This window comes from Argentina anserina, chromosome 6, assembly GCF_933775445.1.
Source record: "Argentina anserina chromosome 6, drPotAnse1.1, whole genome shotgun sequence".
Lineage (NCBI taxonomy): Eukaryota > Viridiplantae > Streptophyta > Magnoliopsida > Rosales > Rosaceae > Argentina > Argentina anserina.
In genome coordinates, this window is record NC_065877.1 from 239,348 (window position 1) to 261,140 (window position 21,793).

Genomic DNA, 21,793 nt, shown 5'->3' on the forward strand with positions numbered 1-21,793 from the left:
CCAACAACACATTCTAGAGGAAATGAAAGAGATAATGTTCGAGGTCGATCATCAGTGTTGTTGTTTGTAAAAAAAGACCGACTGCTGATTCCGGTTAAGATTTATAGGATTTAGAGAGAACTTGGCTTTTGAAAAACACTTGACACCACTAATTACTGATAATTATCCGAATTAAAGACTAAAATTGATTTGAGTTCTCATTTTATTGAATTGTTGACACGTATCAGTAAATTTACATATAATGTGGACTGTGTTAGGCAACGTGTTTCTTAAAATAAAACTCTTTTAGTATGTATAGAGTTTAAGTAAAGAATCGAAAAATCTTATTTTCATTATCGATCAAATTGATGAATAACTTATAGCATGACAATCATGCACAAACTTTAGAAATCAAATTAAAATTCAGAAAACATGTCAAAATTTACTGTGGTCAATGAGTTGCAGTTTTTGGAGCCTTCGTTTTGTTGTTTTACTAAATAATGATCGAGAGTTTGGGATGAAACGAAATATAAACAAATTTGTCGCTCATTTCTATCATGCATACCATTTTAAGTAAATGTTAAGTGTCATTTTTATCAACAAATTTATAATTATAGTATTATAAAAAGATATTTTGCATTTATTTAGGGTGGTTGTCATTGCGTGTACATAATAAGGGTTAGCAGCAAATTTGTTTCTATAAGAAACTTAGTGGTAAAAGAATAAGGATTCCAAGTGACATGGATTTGAGAAAAAAATATTTGATTCAACATTCCGATATGATCCGTGCATGTTGAATTTGACTAAAGCCATGAGACTGAGTCACTGAGAGTGGAAAGGGCGTCAGCATACGTATACATTGCTTAAAGCATGCGCGATGAAAAGTAATCGTGTCTTCTTGTTTGAGATTCATTGGACATCTACATCAGCTCTCTCTTTATACAACTCATGAGATTCCAAACTCCTTCCATGGCTGCTAATTAGCCTAAAGGTGACTCTTTCCTTATCTTCCAATCAAGTATTTTTATGCATCTTAGACAGATCGAGAGAATCAGAATCCACTTGACCCTTGAATTGTCTCGTTGAATGTTTCCAGTGGTCACCCCTGCATGGCTGCATGCATGAACAACCTGAAAGCTACCTGGGTTTGATTTTTCAAAACCACTTCTTCAGTTGTACATGACTTGTCAAACACTCAAAGTCTCAAACACTGTACGAAGCTCGATCCTCTAGGGTCTAACATTCAATCACTTCTTCAAAACCAGAGCAATATAAAAGCTTGCAGAGCCAAATTGGCCGGGAAGGAGGAACTAAATCACACCAACAGACAACAAGTAATCGTATGAGAAAAACTGAGCGAATGACCCACCCACTGAGACGATAACATTCAATTAGGCTGTTAATGTGCACCTTAGTTATACTTTTACCTTGTTGAGCAGTGTGGTTTCATTTCACATTGCTCTTTTCTAGAAATAATGATAACATTATGAACAACACATTTCCTAATGTGTTTGTATTTCACTAAAATGAAGAAATAGGTGGCATGGGTACGTAGTCAAGCAGGCTGCAGCTGAATGCTGATCCAGGTTGTGTTGCAAGTCTGTTGGCTAAGCAAACCAAGTTGATACCTCAACCCACAATACACCACTAGAGAAACAAATCCACTTGAGCCCAACCAATCTCATACCCAACTCATATTCCCAAAAGGCACTATTTTGTGAATTTTCATTCCAAAAAGAAAAGAAAAATGTATTCGAAATAAAATATATAAAATAAAATAAAAGAAGTCTGGATAAAGGATAAGATGTTAGTGTATCCACTTGATCCCAATGAAATCAGAGGGGTCTTTCCTAACCACAATCTCTTACTCACTCACACTTGGCACCCTCCCAATATCATAATATCTCACTCATTTTTGTGGCTTCCACTTTGTCCATCACCACTTCTCTTCTGCTACTCTTGCATTACAGTTTGTTAACTTGGAACTTGATCAAAGCAGAAAGCCATGGCCAGTGCTTCACCAATGGCCAGCCAGCTCAACTCCACCTTCACCTCCCCAGTCTCTAGAGCCTTGCTTGCTCCCAAGGGCCTCACTGCCTCTCCTCTCAGGCTCCTCCCTTCTAAGAGATCCTCTTCCTTCACCATCAAAGCCACCCAAACCGACAAGGTACGTCTACGCATTTCTCATATTATGAAACTAACCGATTAGCTCGATCTAAGAAGCTAGTGCTACATGTGCATCACAATATGTTACAAACATTCTCAATAAATAACACTCAATAAGTATTAAGCACATTTTTATGATTATTGATGTTGTTTGATGGAATATGCAGCCATTTCAAGTGATCCAACCAATCAATGGTGACCCCTTCATTGGAAGCTTGGAGACTCCAGTGACATCTAGCCCTTTGATTGCATGGTACCTCTCCAACCTCCCTGCCTACAGAACAGCAGTGAGCCCACTATTGAGGGGTATTGAGGTGGGTCTGGCCCATGGATTCCTCTTGGTCGGCCCATTCGTCAAGGCAGGCCCATTGAGGAACACTGAAGTAGCTGGGGGAGCTGGCTCCTTGGCAGCTGCTGGTCTTGTGACAATCCTCAGTGTTTGCTTGACCATGTACGGCATTGCATCCTTCAAGGAGGGGGAGCCATCCACTGCTCCTTCTTTGACACTGACCGGCCGCAAGAAGGAGCCCGATCAGCTCCAAACCGCCGAGGGATGGGCGAAATTCACCGGAGGGTTCTTCTTCGGTGGGATTTCCGGTGTCACTTGGGCTTACTTCCTCCTCTATGTCATTAACCTTCCTTACTACGTCAAGTAGATGTACAGCATTTGCTTCTACTTTTCAACCCTGTAATGAATCTCTCGTATGCTACAATTTTTTGTGGCTTTGTGCAAATCGTATATGTTATGCTTAACACTTCATTTGCCACTTTACTTAATCTTTACCACTCGTCAAACCTATTGCTGTTCAACTCATGATAACCAATAGTCATCCCTCCTCATGTCCTCTGGTTTCGTTATTTAACAGAAATCCTTTGTGCTTAATTATTATCATGATTTGAAGAATATAGATGTTGAAATGCCACATTAAACTTTATATATTCATAATATATATAGTCATCACTTATCTCATCACAACATTTAAGCACCAAGAAACCACCATGACATGGAAATCCTAGTTTCAGAGAAAGAGAACTCTGGTTTGGATTTGGCAATGATTTACAGTCTTAAATATATAACCACATCATCAGTCGATCCTCATTCCATAATTCACTCTGGACAAGTATTCATGAAGAGGAATAGAAGCCACTGAATTGATATTGACATCATGAGCATCAGGTTGTGAATCCCTCGAGAGTTCAAATTGCCTCCAGGTAGCAGGAGGTATGAAATCATCCCTAGAGCCCTTATTCATTTGGCCAGTTGTTGCCGCACTAGCACTAGTAGCAGAAACAAAAGCAGAAGCAGAAGCAGGAGCAGAAGCAGGACTATCCAGACCTATGTGTGTAACATGCTTCACATCTGTAGGACACCCTATTTCCATATCCACGTCTTCTTCGTCCATTTCATCCTTGTACACTGCCATGCATTTACATGAAGCAGGCACCAGAGTAAATAAAAATTGATAATCAATTTAAGAAAAAACTGAAGTACTCAATAATCCCCATGTATAGAGACTTACCAAACATTTGAGAAACAGTCTTGAAACCCTTGAAGAGCCTATGTATACCAATAGATATGTTTGGCTTTGAAAGAGTAAGAGATCTAAATGAGTTCTTCATGTTTTCGCCACTCGATAAGCTATCTCGTTCCTCCTCTTCATCTTCTTCATCTTCTTTCCTTCCTTCACAAATATCATTAAATATATTAGACATGCTGATCGATGATTACGCTAGCAAATTAAATTTGAAAAGATTGTACAAGAACTGTGAGCAGAATCTGAGAGAGACTTATTGGAGATGGATTTAAATCTGATTTGGATCTTCTGGGCTGTTGCTGTGCACCAACAGCAATGCAAGACTCGGAAACGCAGCCAATAGTGAATGGAAGGAGCACAAATCTTTCCATTCTTTCTCTCATGTTACATCAACTGCTCGAGAGAATGAGAGAAGATTTTGAGATATTGGCCTTCGAGGAAATTGTAGATTTGGAAGATGGTCTGTTAAAATAGCGTGTGCAACAGTGCCCTGACTTTGTTATCAAGTTACAATAATTATACGTGTAGAAAATTTCAAGTCACATATGCATGTCTGTTATTGTTTTCTTTTTGGCCAACACATATGCAAATCGATCTGTTAGGTAGCTCATATGATAAGAAGTAATTAGCATTTTGACATTTGCAATACATAACTCCAAGTGATGGATATGTTTGGACGTAAAATCCACACTAACAAGGTTTTGTTGTGAAGTTTAACCTAATTGAAAGAGGATAAAACCACTTTTAGTGAGTTGGTTTTTCCACTTCACTTGCCTCTCTTACTGAACAAGCCACCAATTTTCCACTTGTCCTAATATGTTTTTTTTTTTGGGTTAATTTGTTTACTTGGTTTGGACTCGATCTTTCAAGTAGTGTATGTTAAGCAATCAAGCTCATGGCTTAGGCCTATTCCTTAGAAGCAGGGCATATATGATTGATTGCAAGAATAGAAAAACAGAACCTTGGAGGAGAAAGCTACGCTTGTGTTACCAACCTCAAATCGACTGGTATATATATATGTATAGAATAGATGGATCAGCAAACTCTGAGGTTGACTGGAGTTCCATCTGATACTGAGATTAACAAGGTTAACGTTGGAGCAAGACAGTAACAATATATTATAGTTTTTACCAATAATCTCCACAGGAGCAGCTACCATGCTTGAAATGATGGAACCGATGAAGATCTCTGACAATGAATTCCCTATCTAAAAGCTGAGAAGTAAATTTAATGAAGTTGTGACAATCACCACACACTCTAAGGTTCTTCATTATCCGAATAGGTATCCCAGAAGCCGAGCTAATGATGCCATAGGCAAGTGCAAGCTTTTCACTGTGATGACCAAGAATAGCTTCTCCTTGTTCTTCTTCTACGTCCTGCATCACCAGCTTGGTGTCCATTGAATACCCGATTGCTTTCAGTTTCGCAATCAGTTCGTCCAAGTATGAATATATCTTGGTGGAATGCGGATGACTCCGGTCTCCCATGACGAAGGAGTGGACTTCATTCTTCAGTTGGATCCAAGATTGGCCGGGAACTTTGTTAATCCCTCTCTTTTGCATCGAAATCCTCATTTCAGCTGCTTCTTGCCATCTGTGATTTGCAGCACACATGTTTGACATCAAGACATAAGGTCCATCAGATGGTTCGAGTTGGAGTAGCTTTTCGGAAACCCAGTTTCCCAGTTCTAAATTTGTATGAAGCCGGCAGGCAGATAGAAATGACTTCCAAACTGAACTCAAGTGAGAGATGTCATTTTCATGAATGAACTGCTTACTCTCATCTAACCGACCTGCACGACCGTAAAGATCAACCATACAGGTGAAATGTTCAGTTCCGGGCTTAATGCCATAAACTTCTTTCATCAAGCTGAAGTAGTTGCAGCCTTCTTTAATGAGCCCAGCATGGCTGCAAGCATTTAGAACCACCACGAATGTAACCTCATTCGGTTTAATTCCCTCTCTTAACATGAGTTCGAACAACCGTACAGCCTCCTTTCCTTGCCCATGTACAGCGCAAGCAGAAATCATTGAAGTCCACAAAACAACATCCGGATGAAAAGTTTGTTTAAAAATCATCCAAGCATCACTTAGACTCCCACATTTTGCATACATATCAATATAGCAGGAAGCCAAGTGAACATCTAATTTGTACCCAATTTTCTGAACAAGTGCGTGAATGTTTTGACCCAGAAGCAAACTCCCAATGTTAGCACATGAAGAAACAACACTGGTCACAGAGAATTGATCCACCATAATTTGTTCACGAAGCATAGAACGGAAAGTTATCAAAGCACACTCATGCTCACCATTACGAACATACCCGGAAACCATTGTACTCCATAATATGATTTCAGTCTTAACCTCGTCACTTGTAAACTTAGACTTCGCTCCGAGAGGCATCTTTCGGAATATAAGTGATGCCTTGTCCATTCTCCCACATTTGCAGTACATGTCAATCAAGGAAGTTCGAAGATATCCATCATTTTCAATGCCAAGCGTCACAAGAGAGCCATGAATTTGTCTCCCAAGTTCCGCAGCATATAAAGATGAAGCCAAACCCAGAGCTACAGAGAAAGTGACATTCTGAAATGGAACACCATTTCCCACCATCTCATAAAGTAGCTGCAATGCACATCTTTCATCCCCATTTTGCATTAACCCGTACATGATTGTGTTCCAACTAGCACCATCTTTGGAGGGCAACCTTTTGAACAACTCAAGAGCCTTCTCCATGTCCCCAATATGCATATATGCACCCATCATTATATTCCAAGTAACTGTATTTCTCTCTTTCATAGTCGCAAACAACCTTTCTGCATGATCCAATGCTCCACATTTGACATAAACATCAAGCATTGAATTCTGTAACACCACGTCCAACTCAATCCCATTTCTCAATATCCATCCATGAACTCCCTTCCCCATCCCAAAATCACTTAAACCCGAACAACTCTTTAACACACTAGATAGAGTAAACTGGTTCGGGCAAACACGCTCAGCTAGCATCTCTTTGAAAAGCTCCAGCACCATTCTACAAGCTCCAGTCCGAGCAAACCCAGAGATAAGTACAGTCCACGACCGGACATCTCTGTCAGGCATTTCACCGAACAGCTTGTGTGCATACTCCAAGTTTCTAGATTTCATGTACAGATTAACAACGTACCTCCCCACTTTCAATTGCTGCAATGAACCGTCCTTGACTGACTTGGCATGATGAACATCCGGTAAGGATTGGTAACCAGAGTGCTGAAATCTCTGAAAGTCGAACTTATCGGTATGCTTCAACAGCGAGTTACAGCTTCTGGTGCTCAGACAAGCCCGTCTCATTTTTTTCCCACTCTGACTTCTCTGTTTGGGGCTGTCGAGGTTTAAACAGATACTACCGCTGGAATGATGAAACTCGATGATTCTCAACTTCCATGATGAACATCTGCAGCTTTTGATTTCTGTAGGTCATTTATTCAGGATTACAAATCTTATTCGCAACTTCGCGCTACTGAGCTACATTATGATTCGGAGTTGGGGAAGATTGAGAGAGGGGAAAGAGAGAGAGCAGAGGAAATGGAGGGAAGCAGATGAAATCACTATATACTAGTAAAGTTGTAAGTACTAATGTTTTACAAACGAATCAGAAGAATGATCTCTTGTATAACACAAAAAAAAAATTAATAATAAGTGGAGAGCATAAGGGCTCTTAAAGAATCAGGTTAGCACTAGGGTTCAGACTTTATAGAGGGGGATAGAAATAGGAGGACAAAGAGAAGCATAGGAAGAGCAAGCCTCCGACGGTGGCCACTGTCCTTTGGGAGATTTTGGATGCTAACATGCTTCCTCCCACCACAGCCACAGACGTGCAGATGGTATGTCCTAATGTTGCACCTACCGCAACGCCTACTGCATTTTTGTGGGTTGCCAACTGCAGGATTAAAGTAACTGTTGGTTAAAACCAGACTATAAAACTTCATATGCATATGTATATAATTGAAAATAATAATAATAACTGGAAATCTGCAAGCATGCAATCTTATAAAACCAACAATTACAGCAGTAAAGTGAACTATGAAAAGGGCGCATCTTACAGCAATTGTCGCTATCTGGCTACGATCTCCCCACTCAGCTAAAAATGTTAGAACAAATGACTGCAAAATTAAATATTACGTATCAGTTTTTGAAGATTATAACAGCTATAAGTTGATTTCTCGATACATTACAGCAAGCTAATGAATGATATATGGATTATATGTACTACAATTATACGTCCAGTCGTCCACAGTAACAAAGAGAAAAGAAACCAAAACAATAATAAGTAGGTTGGAAACATCATACCTCCAAAAAGATAGGTGTACAAAACCTAGAAAAGAAACGGCGAAAGGTTGTCTTCCCCTGTCCAGACTCAAGTTTCTCTTCTACCTGCATATATCAAAAGCCAACCAAATTTAGACAATGAGACCAAATTAGACTATCAGAAGAGCAAAATTCCAGTTGTAAGCTCATGTGTAAAAGGACAATCATAAGAGAAGTAATTGTTTCAGGAAATAATACAGGCAATCAAATTAGACCAGTAAAAGTGAAACTAAGAGATGAACTGCTCTTCCTAAATGCTTAGTACTTTTACATCCCTCAGCTGGAAATATGATGACAGATGTGAAATCTTAAGCCGTACAGAAACACCATTATTTATCAGCAGACTGCTTAACCATTTTTAGTAGTAAGTTTCCAACGTAAGATCAGTAAACATGATACATAAACTTGATAATCACTGACGCAAACAAGCATAATTAACTATCCAATTTTCAATCTAGAGATCACATATAGACACCAAAACCAAAAATAAAGGGTATAATATATAAACATATTGCAAACTAAGAATGACAATAGAGTAGACATACTTCTTCTATTTCTTTCTTCTGTGAACCTTTTGGATCAGATCTCCAAGCTATATAAAGTAACCGCAGCCCGAAAAATAGATAAAGAACTGCAAAGAAAATAGTATTACGACATTTGAGTTCCTTCAAACAATCAACCTGATTCATAGTACTGGAATACAACAAGCAATAATTGGTTCAGAACCAAACCAGGGAGAAAAATGAAACATAAAGGTAGACATTTACAATGGTGCCCTAACAAGGACTTTTGTTTTCCTCCTCGTTTCGGTTTCTATATATGAACTGGATCTTTCTTAGTTAAATCGAGGTTAACTTTTGGTACAATGATATGAACTTCCCAGCATTTACTGTCTAATCTCAGTGTCCTTAAATAATAACATATGTATTGTAGAACGTCCTCTTGAAAGTAAAATGACGAAACATGTACAGAGCATAGCAACAGGAATGAACATATATACCTGTAGCTGCACTATTGGTATGCTTCCTTGATATCAAATTTGGCACAATCCTACCAAGTCCAGTGGAAAGTACCTAAATGACAGTTGCAACAACTCACATCTTGATTGAATTGGAATATAAAAGGGTGGAGATGTTGAGGGAAAGGTTTAAGTACTCCTTGCAACAAATAGAAACAGAAAATTGGAGAACGTACCGTCATTACAACCAGGGCAGAAAGTGCACCAGATAGGACAATTGACTTGGGATGGCGCATTGCCATAAGAGCTGCTATTATAAATGTTTCATCTCCAATCTGGTAGCAAACCATCAATTAGAAGAAATGTGATTCTACTGTTATCAACCATAATTTGCACCTTGCATGGGAAACTATCATCAATACAGCAAAAAAAAAAGGTTGTGCACAAACCTCACTGACGAGTATCATTGAAAAGCTTGCAACAAAGGCATCAAAAATTCCAAGACCGGAGTCCACGTTGAGACCAATAGCAACAGAATCGGCGCCATTCTCTCCAAGAGCTTCGAGAAGATTCAAATTAATCTGAAAAAAAAAAGATTATAACATACAAGTACAGACGTCAAAAAACAGATTTCAAAGAGCAAGTTACTGACAAATTTACAAAATTGAATCCTCTACATCTCTGAAGTAGAATAGTATAGATTAATTCAATTAAACAGCATGTCAATCTGAAGCTACAACAACATAACTAGTAACAACAACCAACACCTAGCTCAATTCGAGCATTCTATCATCTCCTTTCGGCAACATTGATTTCAAACTTTCAATGATTAAAGAACATCCATAAACAAGCACACCCGACCAGAAACAGAAAGATTGTAGAAATGGCAAGAAGGTAATCAAACCTTGCTACGGCGTCCCAGATCCAAGGATCCGCCGGACTCCCGCCTCTTATTATCGACATCAGACTCCTGAAATCACCAACCAGATAATCTCAATGAGCTGAGCAGAGAGTTATGCAAACGAAACAAGGATAAGAGATGGAATACCTGAGCAGAAACGGCGAAGATGAGGAGTAGCAAGACGGAGAATGCAATACGGAAACCCATCGCGATACGAATAGCGGATCTGAATCGCAAAAGCCTCTTTAGCTCTGGATTTACTGGGATTCCAAGTAAAGTCTATATTTGAAATCGAAGAGATTAAGAGAGAGAGAGAGAGAGAGAGAGAGAGAGAGAGAGAGAGAGATCTTGCCGAAAGCGAAGATCCCCAGCAAGTCAAGTAAACGAGGATTTCACATGTTAAAATGGGATCCTGCCTGAAACCGAGAGGAGACCCCAGTCAGTGGAAAAACAACCCAATTTCTGGTTTTTTTTTTTTACCTTTTCTATTTCTGATTTTATCCCATCCTTTCTTTTTTACTGCGATTCATCGGAATATCCATCATTTTTCCTTTACCGACACTCTGATCCCTATTCTCCAATCTCTTCACTAGACTCGTCCAAGAGGGACACCACCAAAATACACTTGTTCGGTACGAAGCAAACGACATTTCTTGCTGTCTAGTCTATACGATGCCTAAGCATATTTATAAAAGTTATAATATAATAAGTTGAGAACAAATTATTTAAGTTCTTACACCGTCACGTAAGCAAACATATAGATGACAGTTTAAACGGTGAGGATTGATCATTGTGCTCGAGTTTTCTGTGATATAATCTATTAAAAAATAGTCATGTTAATGAAAAGAGCACACCCTTCTTTTTAAAATAAAGTATTTTAGATATTTATACTTTTTAAAATATTTTCAAAATTCGACTTTGAGACGCCCTACGTTGTTTTAATATGTACAATATGTACAATAAACTCAACATTTCTAAGTACCCAACCTTTCAACCCAAACACAACTTGAATCAAAATCGGTTGAATTTTACCACACCTTATTTTCACTTTTGAGACATTACCGTGTTGGAATGAGAAGATTGGATCGAAAAATACTATGAGGCAGCGATGAAGCCGTAAAGATAAAAGAAAAACAACAAGTGGAAGTCGTCCACAGTAGCTCTCTGGTTTTGTCCAGTCAGGAGTGCCCAGCCCACCCAATCTCTTTCCTTATATTTCCACTCCCGCTTTCACTCTCTCCACATTTTCCATATTTTTTTTATCACCCAAAATTAATAGAGGCCTTGTTATCTGAATGAAAATGCCACACTGCCAGTGCCAGGCATCCAAAGAAGCAATTGAGTCACAATGCATGCATAGAAATAGGAAAATTTGACATCTTTTGTTCATAGTGCAACACTGCACCTAAATCTAGTTTTTGAGGGGCTACCATTTTAGCTACCTATTTTGGCTCAACAATGCCACAAATTTAGTACCCTCTAGAAACCTATTTTTGGGTAGAAAATATGTGCATACACACACATATATGGTAGACAAGACCCTTTATCCTTTCCCCCATACACTTTTCCAATTTCCATTTCCTTCATTCAATGGTTGGAAAGCAATATGGATGGCTAACCCTTTTTTTTCCCCTTTGTTGTGATGTCACTATAATTGACCTAATACCATTACATTTCCATCATGACTCTCTTTTACTTTAATCTTCATTGGATCGTCATAGTGTGTAGCACACAAGTTGCACATCTGTTACTATCTCTTATCAATTGTCACGACCTTAAATTACCATTCATTTTCTCCGTTACAATTTCTCTATATTTTCACTATAAATCAAGTTATGTATTACAATCCTTGATCACATTGCGATGTACATATTAGATTACGTAATTCAGTTATGTGTTACCAGCTCTCGATCTCATCGCCTCATTCAAACCTGCTCAATTCAGTTACTTTGTTATAATCATCGATCCAACTGCCCCACTTAAAACTGCTAATTTGGTTATACGTTACAGTCTTCAATCAAATATTCATAGATTCAAATTACTTGCAGTTACAACACGTGTAATGTAAGTGTGACATGCTTTAATCGAGACTTTAATATTGTAACTGTATATTAAGACGCATACTTCTAATGGTGTTTAATTGGAAATACGAATTCATCACACCATAATAATGAATTGCACTAAAGATTTAATTAGTGCTTGCATACGTCAACTATAGTTACATAGTATTTATTCTAAGCACGGTGCTTAGAGTATAGGAATAACCTGCCGACCATTGCCTGTAGAACTATAGAACCATTAGAACGTAAACGTCTCCCGTACTATGCTTCTAGAAATTAACAAGTAATACAGATTAACTCATCCCTAAAGAAAACAGATCAACCAAACAAAAACACGATTTAACAGAAAAATACGAATTTAAAAGAAAAAAAAGAGAGAGAAGTTACTGGGAAAATAAAAGAAATCAGCTGGAAATAGTAAAAGCAGTTATACGAAGCGGTCCGAGTTTCTGGTACCCGGTTTGAGCTCTTCGCCACTCGCATCCCTGGGGAAGAGTCGCTACTCGCTCCCAGATTCCACCACGTGGACTTCAAAAATTGGTTTAGGCATTGACGTCGAGCAGAAAAAGCTTAGCAGAGCGAAAAGGTGTGGCAGCGGCAGCACGCGTGGCGCAGAGGGCGCGAGTAGAAGGGAAGGCATACTCGCGCGGGTGGGAGAGTGGGTTCGGGTTCCGTTTATTTCCAAAACGCGGGTGAAAAAAGCTGTCTGGTTAAGAGATGGTTGGTTTTTATTCCTCTCCCTTCGTTTTTGTGGAGAGGAGAACACACCGCTCCTCTTTCTCTCTCTCTTTCTTTTCTCTCTCCCTACAATTTTCTGTAACACTTTCTCTCTCTAGAACCAAACCGAAGCTCTGTGTTTGTGGAGGAAACTAAACTGTTGTTTGCTGTTTGGTAACTGTGTTTTTTTTTGGTCTGGTTGGGAATTCGGTTAGGTTAGAGATTAGTGTTTGATCGGAGGGGCGGAATTGGCTAGAGTGACAGGTAGGTGGTGGGTGAGGGGAAGTGAGTGAGTGAGTGAATGAATGAATGAAATGGGAATTCTGGTGAGACTGGCTCGGTGACTCACTGACTCAACTCACTCACAGAGACACACAGAGCCGAAATCATCATCATGGACTTCGATGCCGGAATTCCCATGTCCCGTGCTTCTGCCGCCCCGCCGGTGACCGACGACGCTCCCTCACTGTCACCCTCCTTGACACAAGGTTTACATTTGTTCATTCATTCTCACAACGTTGCTCCTTTGTTTCTCTCTGTTTCTTCTTTCCCATCGTTGGTTGCTTGTTTTTCAATCTATGTCGATCGATGATGTCGCCCGTGTGAATTGTCCTTTCTGCCCTTTTCACATTGAATCTTTCTCTCTTCCGTCTTACCAATTCCGATTCCGGGGTCTGCAATTTGCATGTATCTCTTGATTTTGACTAAAACCGTCTTCTTCTTCTTCTTCTTCTTCTTCTTCTTTCTCTTTCTTTTTTAAAATTTAGTTTAATATATTAATTTTAAATATTGTCCTGTTTCTTCAATGCTGTTTTGCCTTGTTCTGTTTTCATTTCTAAATCTCATGCAATTCTTTCGTCCTTTCGATGATTTTAGGGTTCAATTACTGCTATGTGTAGAACTTGACTTGCTATTTAAGCAAAAGCTTACCTTTTTAAGTTTCAAAATATGAAGATTGGAAGTGAGGGATTGAAGATTTAGATGAAACGTAATTTTGACAATTTCTGTCATTGAATATATAAGCCTCGGCAACGTTCTTTAGCTGCAACCAGTGAATTGAATTGCAGGTGTAAGCCACAATATGTTTCTGTACTTGGTCTTTTTTTAAGGTGAGGGAGTACGATGACACACATTGCAGGAGGAAATGGACCTTTTGAAATTATTACTTTTCTTTGATCTTTAGTTGGTGTGTATGTTACAATGTGATTAACTTGCACAATGTTATTTCAGATGCAATGTGGCAAATGAATATGAGATCGAGTGAAACAATGGAACCTGGACCATATCCTGAGCGACCAGGAGAGCCAGATTGTTCTTACTACATCAGAACAGGTCTCTGTAGATTTGGGGCTACATGTCGCTTCAATCATCCTCCTAACCGAAAGCTGGTAAGTTGCAGCATGTATAACAAGTATTTATGAGCCAAGGGTTAATGTCATCTTCTGATGCATTCAGTTTCAAATAGTTTAATAACTTCTGATATGTCTTTTTCTGCTATGATATTGCTTCCAAGTTCAAGTTTTTTTTTACTCATCTTAACTTTTTCGTTCCGTGTTTGCTAGAACTGATTTAAAACCTAAAACTTCAGATTTCTTTCATGTTTTGACAATAATATCCATAAGTTTGTAACGTCCATACTAAACAGGTTTTTGACACTTCCCCTGTTTCCCTCCCAGTGTTGCTTCCCTAGGTAGATTGTTCTGTAGACTGATGTACTAATGTATCCTACGTCAAGCCTTTTCATGTTGAAGCTTGAAGTTAATTGTGATGAAATTTCATCTAGATTTATATATAACAAGGTTTGTTTATTGCCAGGCTATTGCCACCGCAAGAATGAAGGGGGAGTTCCCAGAAAGAATTGGTCAACCTGAATGTCAGGCATGTATCTTCGTGAAAGTTTTTGTAATGACATGCAGCTCGTGTAGTAATGTAGTATAGTGATTATTTACTCTCTCATTTTCTTGGGTTTGACATGCTAATATGTTGGTTGAACTGCTCTCCAGTACTACCTGAAGACAGGAACTTGCAAGTTTGGAGCGACCTGCAAGTTTCATCATCCTAGAGACAAGGCAGGAATTGCTGGAAGAGTTGCCTTAAATATCTTAGGCTATCCACTTCGACCGGTTCGATCTTCTGTTAACTCTCACTCATTGTCACTTGAATTGGCTTTTGCACATTTTCATCTCTTCAGTTAGAATCAAAGTTTCTTCGCTTAACTTAATTGAATGCTAGATTTTTGATAAGGTTCTTTGGGAGTAAGGGACTAAAATAAATGCATCTGGTTGACAGGGTAGATTTTGGAGGTACCAGACAAAATTGCTATAAGTGTCATACAGATGCTAGAACAAAACTACTATGTATTATAATGTATTATGACTATTATCCCCCTATTCCATCTTGTTATGTTTGGACATCGGAGGCAAGTAATCGGCAAGTGTTTCTTTATAATAGCTCTATTTTCAAAATATTCTATATTAGTTCATTTAGCACATTTCTCCTTGTACATGTGTTCAAGCATCTTACAGACCTGGAAATGCCTATCACTTTTGGATTTAGAGATTCTTCTTCTGTTGGTGTGTGTGTGTTGCCTCATCTTTCTTAACTTTCTTTGCCCTTTCTTATCTGCAGAATGAGATTGAATGTGCTTATTATTTACGAACTGGACAATGCAAGTTTGCAAGCACTTGTAAATTCCACCATCCACAACCTACTAATATGATGGTTTCATTGGGAGGTTCTCCTGTATATCCTACTGTCCAATCCTCAACTACACCTGGTCAACAGTCGTACCCGGGAGGAGTTACAAACTGGTCAAGAGCATCTTTTATTCCCAGTCCACGCTGGCAAGGTCCATCAAGTTATGCTCCTCTTATTGTTCCTCAAGGAGTGGTATCAGTCCCAGGATGGAGCACATACAGCGTAAGTTTTATCATACCCTTTGGTGCAATATGCTATGATGCAGTTGTTATAGTGTCTAATAGCAATTTAGGGTGCAATTAGGTATTATTTGTCTCCGAAGAAAGTAGTCTGCCTTTTTTTGGTGGCATAATATCTAAGAGTCCTTAAGCAGAAGTTTTTAAGTTCATTTTTTATGAGCATTGAGAAATTTAAAACATGCTTGTTGGATGGTAATTTTTACAGGGCCAGGTTGGCTCCATTACAACTTCAGAGGGGCAGCAGCAAACAGTAGGAAGCAGTCAAATTTATGGAACTTCACGCCAACGAGAACCAGAAAATTCAGGATCACAAGGGGCCTATTCCCCATACCGGTCCGGCTCTATTCCTGTAGGGTTCTATGCATTGCAGAGGGAAAATGTATTTCCTGAGAGACCTGGTCAACCAGAGTGCCAGTTCTACATGAAGACAGGTGACTGTAAGTTTGGTGCAGTATGTAGGTTCCATCATCCTAGGGAGCGACTAATTCCTGCTCCAGATTGTGTTTTAAGTCCAATAGGCCTTCCTTTGCGACCGGTGAGTTACTTCTGTTGATGGTTTTAGTTATAGCTAACTAGCAAGTATCATCTAACTTTGAGATATGGTTTTAAACAGGGAGAACCTTTGTGCATCTTTTATTCTCGTTATGGTATCTGTAAGTTTGGTCCGAGTTGCAAGTTTGACCACCCTATGGGTATCTTCACTTACAACCTTGCTGCATCATCTTCGGCTGAAAGCCCTGTGCGCCGGTTGTTGGGGTCATCATCGGCCACCACCTCATTAAATTTATCATCAGAAGGTCTAGTTGAAGCAGGATCAACAAAGCCTAGGAGACTTTCAATATCAGAGCCTAGGCAGATGCCTTCTGCAGCAGATGAAATTATTGACACAGAGGAATGAAAGCTGCTCAAGAACAAAATGAGCTGATCTAAATTTAACAGTCATTGGGGGATGATAAACAAGAGTTTATCTGTAAATTGATTTCCAATTTCAGGGAGGTTTACAGAAACCATGTCATGTTTATTATGTCCTGATAATGAATTCAGCTGACAGAATCAACCTACTTCTGAAATTCACATTGATGCTTTGCATTGTATAAAAATCTGCAAATATTATCACTGTAACATTTGGAAAAAAAAAAAACCAATGTGAACATTCTCTCCTTCCAAAATCCCAATTTTCTGACTTTGGTGATTTACTTTGCCCCAGTATAATATGTAACGCACTTCTTCTTTTTGCAATATGATGGCATCCCTCTCACTTTACAGGTTCCTCACTATTGTGATCTCATTATGTGACTAGTGACTGGTGATTGTTTATTGATATTTCGTAGATGCACATCCTGAATTGATTCTCCTAGTAATGTACTTGAATATGCCACAACTGGGATCTGATTGAGTATAAAGCCTTCTTTGCCACAGAGTTTGAATGCCAAAATTTCTACACTTGCAGGATTGCAGGAGTGAAAGTGGTCAATCACAGACTCACAGTCAAGGTGCCCAGACATGGTTTCATTTGTAGCCATAACAATCTTCAGTGATATGCAGAAACTGCTGGGTCGTTACCACATATGGACACCATGCTGCTATTTCTTAGTCAAAAAAGTGGAAAGTCCGTGGTAATCATTTTCCCTGCATAGTCGAATTGATCACTGTCATTGTTTCAACTTTCAAGTAAGACTTCAACAACTTTCAAGTCTTTTGGCAACATGGTTAGTACTTCAACAAGTCATTGTCATCACCCCTAGTATTCAAAAGCAACTGGTCAAATGGAAGCCTCCTCTAATGGTCTTATACAAGAATTACACTTATTAAAGTGAGTACTAAACTAATTCGAATCCATGAGTCTTCATGCCTTCAACATCAAACGAATAATATCAACTAGCATTCGCACATAGGGAGATAAAGAAGTTACCCACATGTAAAAATAGAAATTGGGAAGTTATTTGTAAAGATAGTGGGCAAAATTATGGATAATTATTTATTATATTTTCTATTTACTTTCTATATTTTTCTATTTACATATATACTATTCATATATTAAAAATTTATCAAAAATAAAATAGAATATGACCATTTCATACTAATTTAACCATCTAATTGTCCATTTCAATGACAAAGTTAAAAATTTGAACATTTCAACACAAGATAAACTAATATTTGCACAATTAGTACAAAAAACTATAGTTTTTAAAATCATTGTACTCTTATCTATCTAAACACTTATTTATAGAAAAAGTTGACGAAATATTACACTTTGCCAGAACCTTGCGAACTCCGACCACCAGTCACCAGACTTTGGTCGCCGTCGTCGGACTCTGGCCACCGGTCACCGGAAAAAATTACTGACACCCAGTAACTTCCCAAATAACAAATTACGAATACTCTGTAACCTCCAATAACAAATTATTGACACTTAGTAACCTTTCAGATAACAAATTATTGACACTTAGTAACCTTTCAGATAACAAATTATTGACACTCAGTAACCTCCAATAACAAATTATTGACACATAGTAACCCCTCAAATAACAAATTATTGACACTCAGTAACCTTTAATAACAAATTACTGACACCCAATAACCTCCAAATAACAAATTATTGACACTCCAGTAAACATGTTATTCATACCTAATAACCCATGGAAATTGAATCATAATCATTGATCTCCGATAAAGCCTTGAGTCAACTGCATAATATAACTTTTATATATGATTTCCATAACAAACATAACAACCCATCCCGTTCAAAATAAGAAACATGATTCTACAAAACCACGAACTCAACGTCAACAATGCTATAATACCATGATGCCACAATGATTATTATCAAAATTTGATCCACGAGAGGTGCCAATAAACCATGAAGCCAAATATAAACACTTCAGCAATGTCTTTGAAATATTGTATGGAGTGTGTGTTCCTTTACTGCAACATGCCAAAATGAGGGAAATAAAAACCAAATTGTTGTGATGTTGGAATCATAACCTTGGTATAGTCGGTGTCGGATCCAGAATTCACAACTCGGAGGAATTGAATTTTTTCCTCAACAACCGAAGTGATAGAATTTGTAGTGCATAAAATATTCAACTATAATATATTAAATGTATACCTTGTTTATGTGAAACAATCCTGTTCACACAGTCAGTAGGTTAAAAACAAAATAACTCTATTTAAAAAAGATTTTCCACATCCTTGGATTTATATCTAATGGTGGTTGAGCATGAATTTATGGTCAGCTACTGACCGTGTGAACGAGATTTTGATGTGAAAATAACAATCCATTCAAAATTATCATAAGTTTAGTCAATTTGCAAAAGGAATTTTTTGGAATTGATCAAAAACCTTAATCAAAATTAATGTACAATGAAAATAAAATAGACTAATTAAATGTTGAAGAAATTAAGAAAGATTGGTAGTAAATGGAAAAATAGACACACAAATATGCAGTTGTTGAGATTTGATCTTGGATGAGCTTGATATTAACAAAACTTTAAAACCAAGCATGTACTTAGGTAAGTATTTCCTAAATTCTTGGAAGGACTTGAATCCCTCCCCCCAATGCCCTAGATACGCCCCTGGGTATAGTGATCAACATGATATCCAAAACCAAAGGTTTCGTGTAGATCTTCAACCATTTCACCTAATTACATACTCATTTGTCCCCATTGTACGTCAGTCATTGACCTCGTCTTCAGTTCGATCTCCTCAACATCAAGTTTGTCGTCATCGCCTTCATGCAGATCTAACCGCAACAAAGTTCGAAGCTCGCGTCAGTCTCTCCCGGAGCAAGGTGCGGGTGCTCGTATATGGGTCCAACCCGTTCCACCACACGTTGCTCTTCGATCAGTTCAAGCCAGACGTCAACTTGTTCGACGGTGAGGTGGCGGTGTCATCGACGATCCCCGTCGTTGAGTCAAGAGAGAGAGAGAGAGAGATATGAAATGAATGATGAGTGAGATTGTGAGAATGTGAGATCGTCAAATGAGATGATTAAAGTGAGGGCGTAATCGTCTTTTTCATCAATTTCATTGAAATAAGCATACAAATTTGAATTGGGCAAGTTTTAGGACGTTTTTGTGCAAATGGTGAGAAGTCCAAAATAAAATATATTCAAAAGATTCTTATGTTTTTTTACAGTAATTTTAGTTGATAAAGTGTGTTTGAGTTATTAATAGTAATATAAATAAATAATTTATTTTCTTTACCTAAAGTTGTAATGAGTGTAGTTTAGAAATAATTTTAAGATTTTATTATCTGTCGTTATAATTCTACACGGTAACATGAGTTTTATCTTTATTCTATCATGGGCGTTTAATGTGAAAATAGTAACATGAAACTTACACGCCGCGTGAAGACTCGGGATTTATTTGTGAATTACTATGGCGGTCTAATTGGGACGTGGTAGGAAGGCTGTGAAATTACAGAAGAGGTATAGACAAATGTAGTGCCTCACATAATGACATTCACAGAAATAGGAGAGGGCAGAGGGGTTTCTATACCTCTGTCCGCCACCACCACACCAGTAGTCTCTAGACTTGAGAGGCCACTGTAGTCTCTCTTTGCTTCAACAAAACCCTCTTCCTTCCCAAACCCAAAGCCACTCTCCTTTCACCCTTCCCAGTTCCCACCATATATATGCAAAACCCATCAATTTAAGCAGCTCATACCCCATTAAAACCCTCAATTTAAACATTTTATGATACACCAAATCGAAGCCTCTCAAGAAAAAAAGAGAGATGAAGTGACCCACTTCACAGCTCACTCCTTTTTAATCCAAACTCTCTAGACTCTTGTCTCACAAGACTCAACAAACCAAAGTAAACAAGCACTACTCCCATCTCAAGAGACCATGATGCCTTCTTCTTATGGGGTCATCCTCTCTCTCATATTGCTGCTCTTTTTGGCTTCTGAGGTCATTTGCACTGAACAAAGCTCAACCCATGTGAGTGTTTCTCTTGAAGACCCCATCTTTAGATCCATTTACTCTTACTTTTCAATTTAAACTGCTCATGAGTTTTCCTTACTGGGTTTTGACATGTTTCTGTATTTTGGGTTTTCAGGCAAATGGGTCTGACAGAGTGGAGGAACCACCATTTGTGCCACTGATAGAACCTGAAAAGTTGAAGACTTTGGTGATGAATGAGACTAGGAGGAAGTTGGGGAGCTTTCAGATTTGTGCGCTGTGTACTTGCTGTGGAGGAGCTAAAGGTCTTTGCTTGCCATCTCCTTGTTGCTATGCAATCAATTGCAACATTCCCAACAGGCCCTTTGGTTTCTGTTCTTTCACTCCCAAGACCTGTAATTGCTTTGGATGCCATTACTAACTCTATTTCCTCTATATTTTATAAAAGTTATAATATATATTGTTTGCTTGGGGCAATCTTGATTTTGCTGTTGGGGAGTCTGGATGGAAAAGAATATTTGTTCTCCATTTTTTTTGTTTATAAGTTCTGAAATTTAAGTGTTTCACTTCTTGTGGGTTGCTATTTCCAGGTTAGTTTTTTTTCCTATATCTAGTGGGAATTTTCTTTTTGTTCAGAATAGTTTTTTTCGCTGGAATAAGCAATGCCTGGAGTCTGGAGATAGCACATTGCCAAGATTAGGATAATTCTGGAGTATTTGGGGAAACATTGTTATTGTTAATGGAGCTATTGGGGATGTTATGATATTTTATTGTTTGGTTAAAAGAATATATTAATGCAATTGTTTAGTGGGGCTTCTGTGACACTCATAACTAGGATCAAGATTCAAGTTCTCTATAGTTAAGTATACTCTTATGGTGTTGCATACTTTGCATGCTCAATTATTAATTTACACTGGTGGGATGTGAACATATTGAAGTAGATGGAGTTTTATTTGATGTTTAAATGGAAATTGGTAACTCATTGCTGCCACTGTGCTTCTGTTGCGTCCACTACCTTATCTTCTGATCTGATCTTTCGTTTGATAATGTTTAGAGAAACTAACTTGCTAGATCTGTCATGGCTGATTTGAATGGTCCCCAAAATTGATCGTAGGGGTACCCTAATTGGTGGAGTGAGAGTGAGACTGTGAGAGAGATATGTCTTGCCAGCTATCCAAATACCCCAAATTGATGAGATTACTAATTGTTGGAGGCGGTGAAGCCCTAAATAGGTGGATTTTGTTTTTTAAGTATAGGTGGATGAGATATGGTGATGATATCAATGCATGTAG

At 38.3% G+C, this 21,793-nt stretch overlaps 6 protein-coding genes across 7 annotated transcripts; 3 read left to right on the forward strand and 3 right to left on the reverse strand.

Moving 5' to 3' along the window:
* Nucleotides 1-1,872: 1,872 nt before the first annotated feature.
* LOC126800900 (photosystem I reaction center subunit XI, chloroplastic) lies at nucleotides 1,873-2,898 on the forward strand. The gene is made up of 2 exons (XM_050528326.1): nucleotides 1,873-2,146; nucleotides 2,313-2,898. Exons 1-2 carry the CDS (start codon nucleotides 1,985-1,987, stop codon nucleotides 2,799-2,801), a joined length of 651 nt encoding a protein of 216 aa, XP_050384283.1. The 5' UTR covers nucleotides 1,873-1,984; the 3' UTR covers nucleotides 2,802-2,898.
* A 90-nt stretch (nucleotides 2,899-2,988) lies between these two features.
* LOC126800901 (CRIB domain-containing protein RIC4) lies at nucleotides 2,989-4,095 on the reverse strand. The gene is made up of 3 exons (XM_050528328.1): nucleotides 3,934-4,095; nucleotides 3,666-3,827; nucleotides 2,989-3,562 (listed from the first exon to the last, which is right to left on the reverse strand). Exons 1-3 carry the CDS (start codon nucleotides 4,061-4,063, stop codon nucleotides 3,231-3,233), a joined length of 624 nt encoding a protein of 207 aa, XP_050384285.1. The 5' UTR covers nucleotides 4,064-4,095; the 3' UTR covers nucleotides 2,989-3,230.
* Nucleotides 4,096-4,807: 712 nt separating this feature from the next.
* Nucleotides 4,808-7,121, reverse strand: LOC126800879 (putative pentatricopeptide repeat-containing protein At3g23330). The gene has a single exon (XM_050528301.1). It carries the CDS (start codon nucleotides 7,007-7,009, stop codon nucleotides 4,808-4,810), a length of 2,202 nt encoding a protein of 733 aa, XP_050384258.1. The 5' UTR covers nucleotides 7,010-7,121.
* Nucleotides 7,122-7,249: 128 nt separating this feature from the next.
* Nucleotides 7,250-10,342, reverse strand: LOC126800899 (GDT1-like protein 4). Of its 2 annotated transcripts, XM_050528325.1 has the most exons (10): nucleotides 10,219-10,330; nucleotides 10,033-10,188; nucleotides 9,889-9,954; nucleotides 9,434-9,565; nucleotides 9,221-9,319; nucleotides 9,027-9,099; nucleotides 8,572-8,657; nucleotides 8,009-8,092; nucleotides 7,762-7,821; nucleotides 7,250-7,598 (listed from the first exon to the last, which is right to left on the reverse strand). In XM_050528325.1, exons 2-10 carry the CDS (start codon nucleotides 10,090-10,092, stop codon nucleotides 7,410-7,412), a joined length of 849 nt encoding a protein of 282 aa, XP_050384282.1. In that variant the 5' UTR covers nucleotides 10,093-10,188; nucleotides 10,219-10,330; the 3' UTR covers nucleotides 7,250-7,409. The 2 variants fall into 2 exon arrangements, with proteins under 2 accessions (XP_050384282.1, XP_050384281.1); XM_050528324.1 differs by having other exon boundaries at nucleotides 10,033-10,342.
* A 2,338-nt stretch (nucleotides 10,343-12,680) lies between these two features.
* Nucleotides 12,681-16,720, forward strand: LOC126800887 (zinc finger CCCH domain-containing protein ZFN-like). The gene is made up of 7 exons (XM_050528309.1): nucleotides 12,681-13,150; nucleotides 13,893-14,050; nucleotides 14,478-14,540; nucleotides 14,666-14,785; nucleotides 15,291-15,581; nucleotides 15,804-16,133; nucleotides 16,212-16,720. The coding sequence occupies exons 1-7, from the start codon at nucleotides 13,057-13,059 to the stop codon at nucleotides 16,494-16,496; spliced, it is 1,341 nt and encodes a 446-aa protein (XP_050384266.1). The 5' UTR covers nucleotides 12,681-13,056; the 3' UTR covers nucleotides 16,497-16,720.
* Nucleotides 16,721-20,067: 3,347 nt separating this feature from the next.
* Nucleotides 20,068-20,984, forward strand: LOC126800909 (uncharacterized). The gene is made up of 2 exons (XM_050528336.1): nucleotides 20,068-20,540; nucleotides 20,659-20,984. The coding sequence occupies exons 1-2, from the start codon at nucleotides 20,448-20,450 to the stop codon at nucleotides 20,920-20,922; spliced, it is 357 nt and encodes a 118-aa protein (XP_050384293.1). The 5' UTR covers nucleotides 20,068-20,447; the 3' UTR covers nucleotides 20,923-20,984.
* Nucleotides 20,985-21,793: the final 809 nt, after the last annotated feature.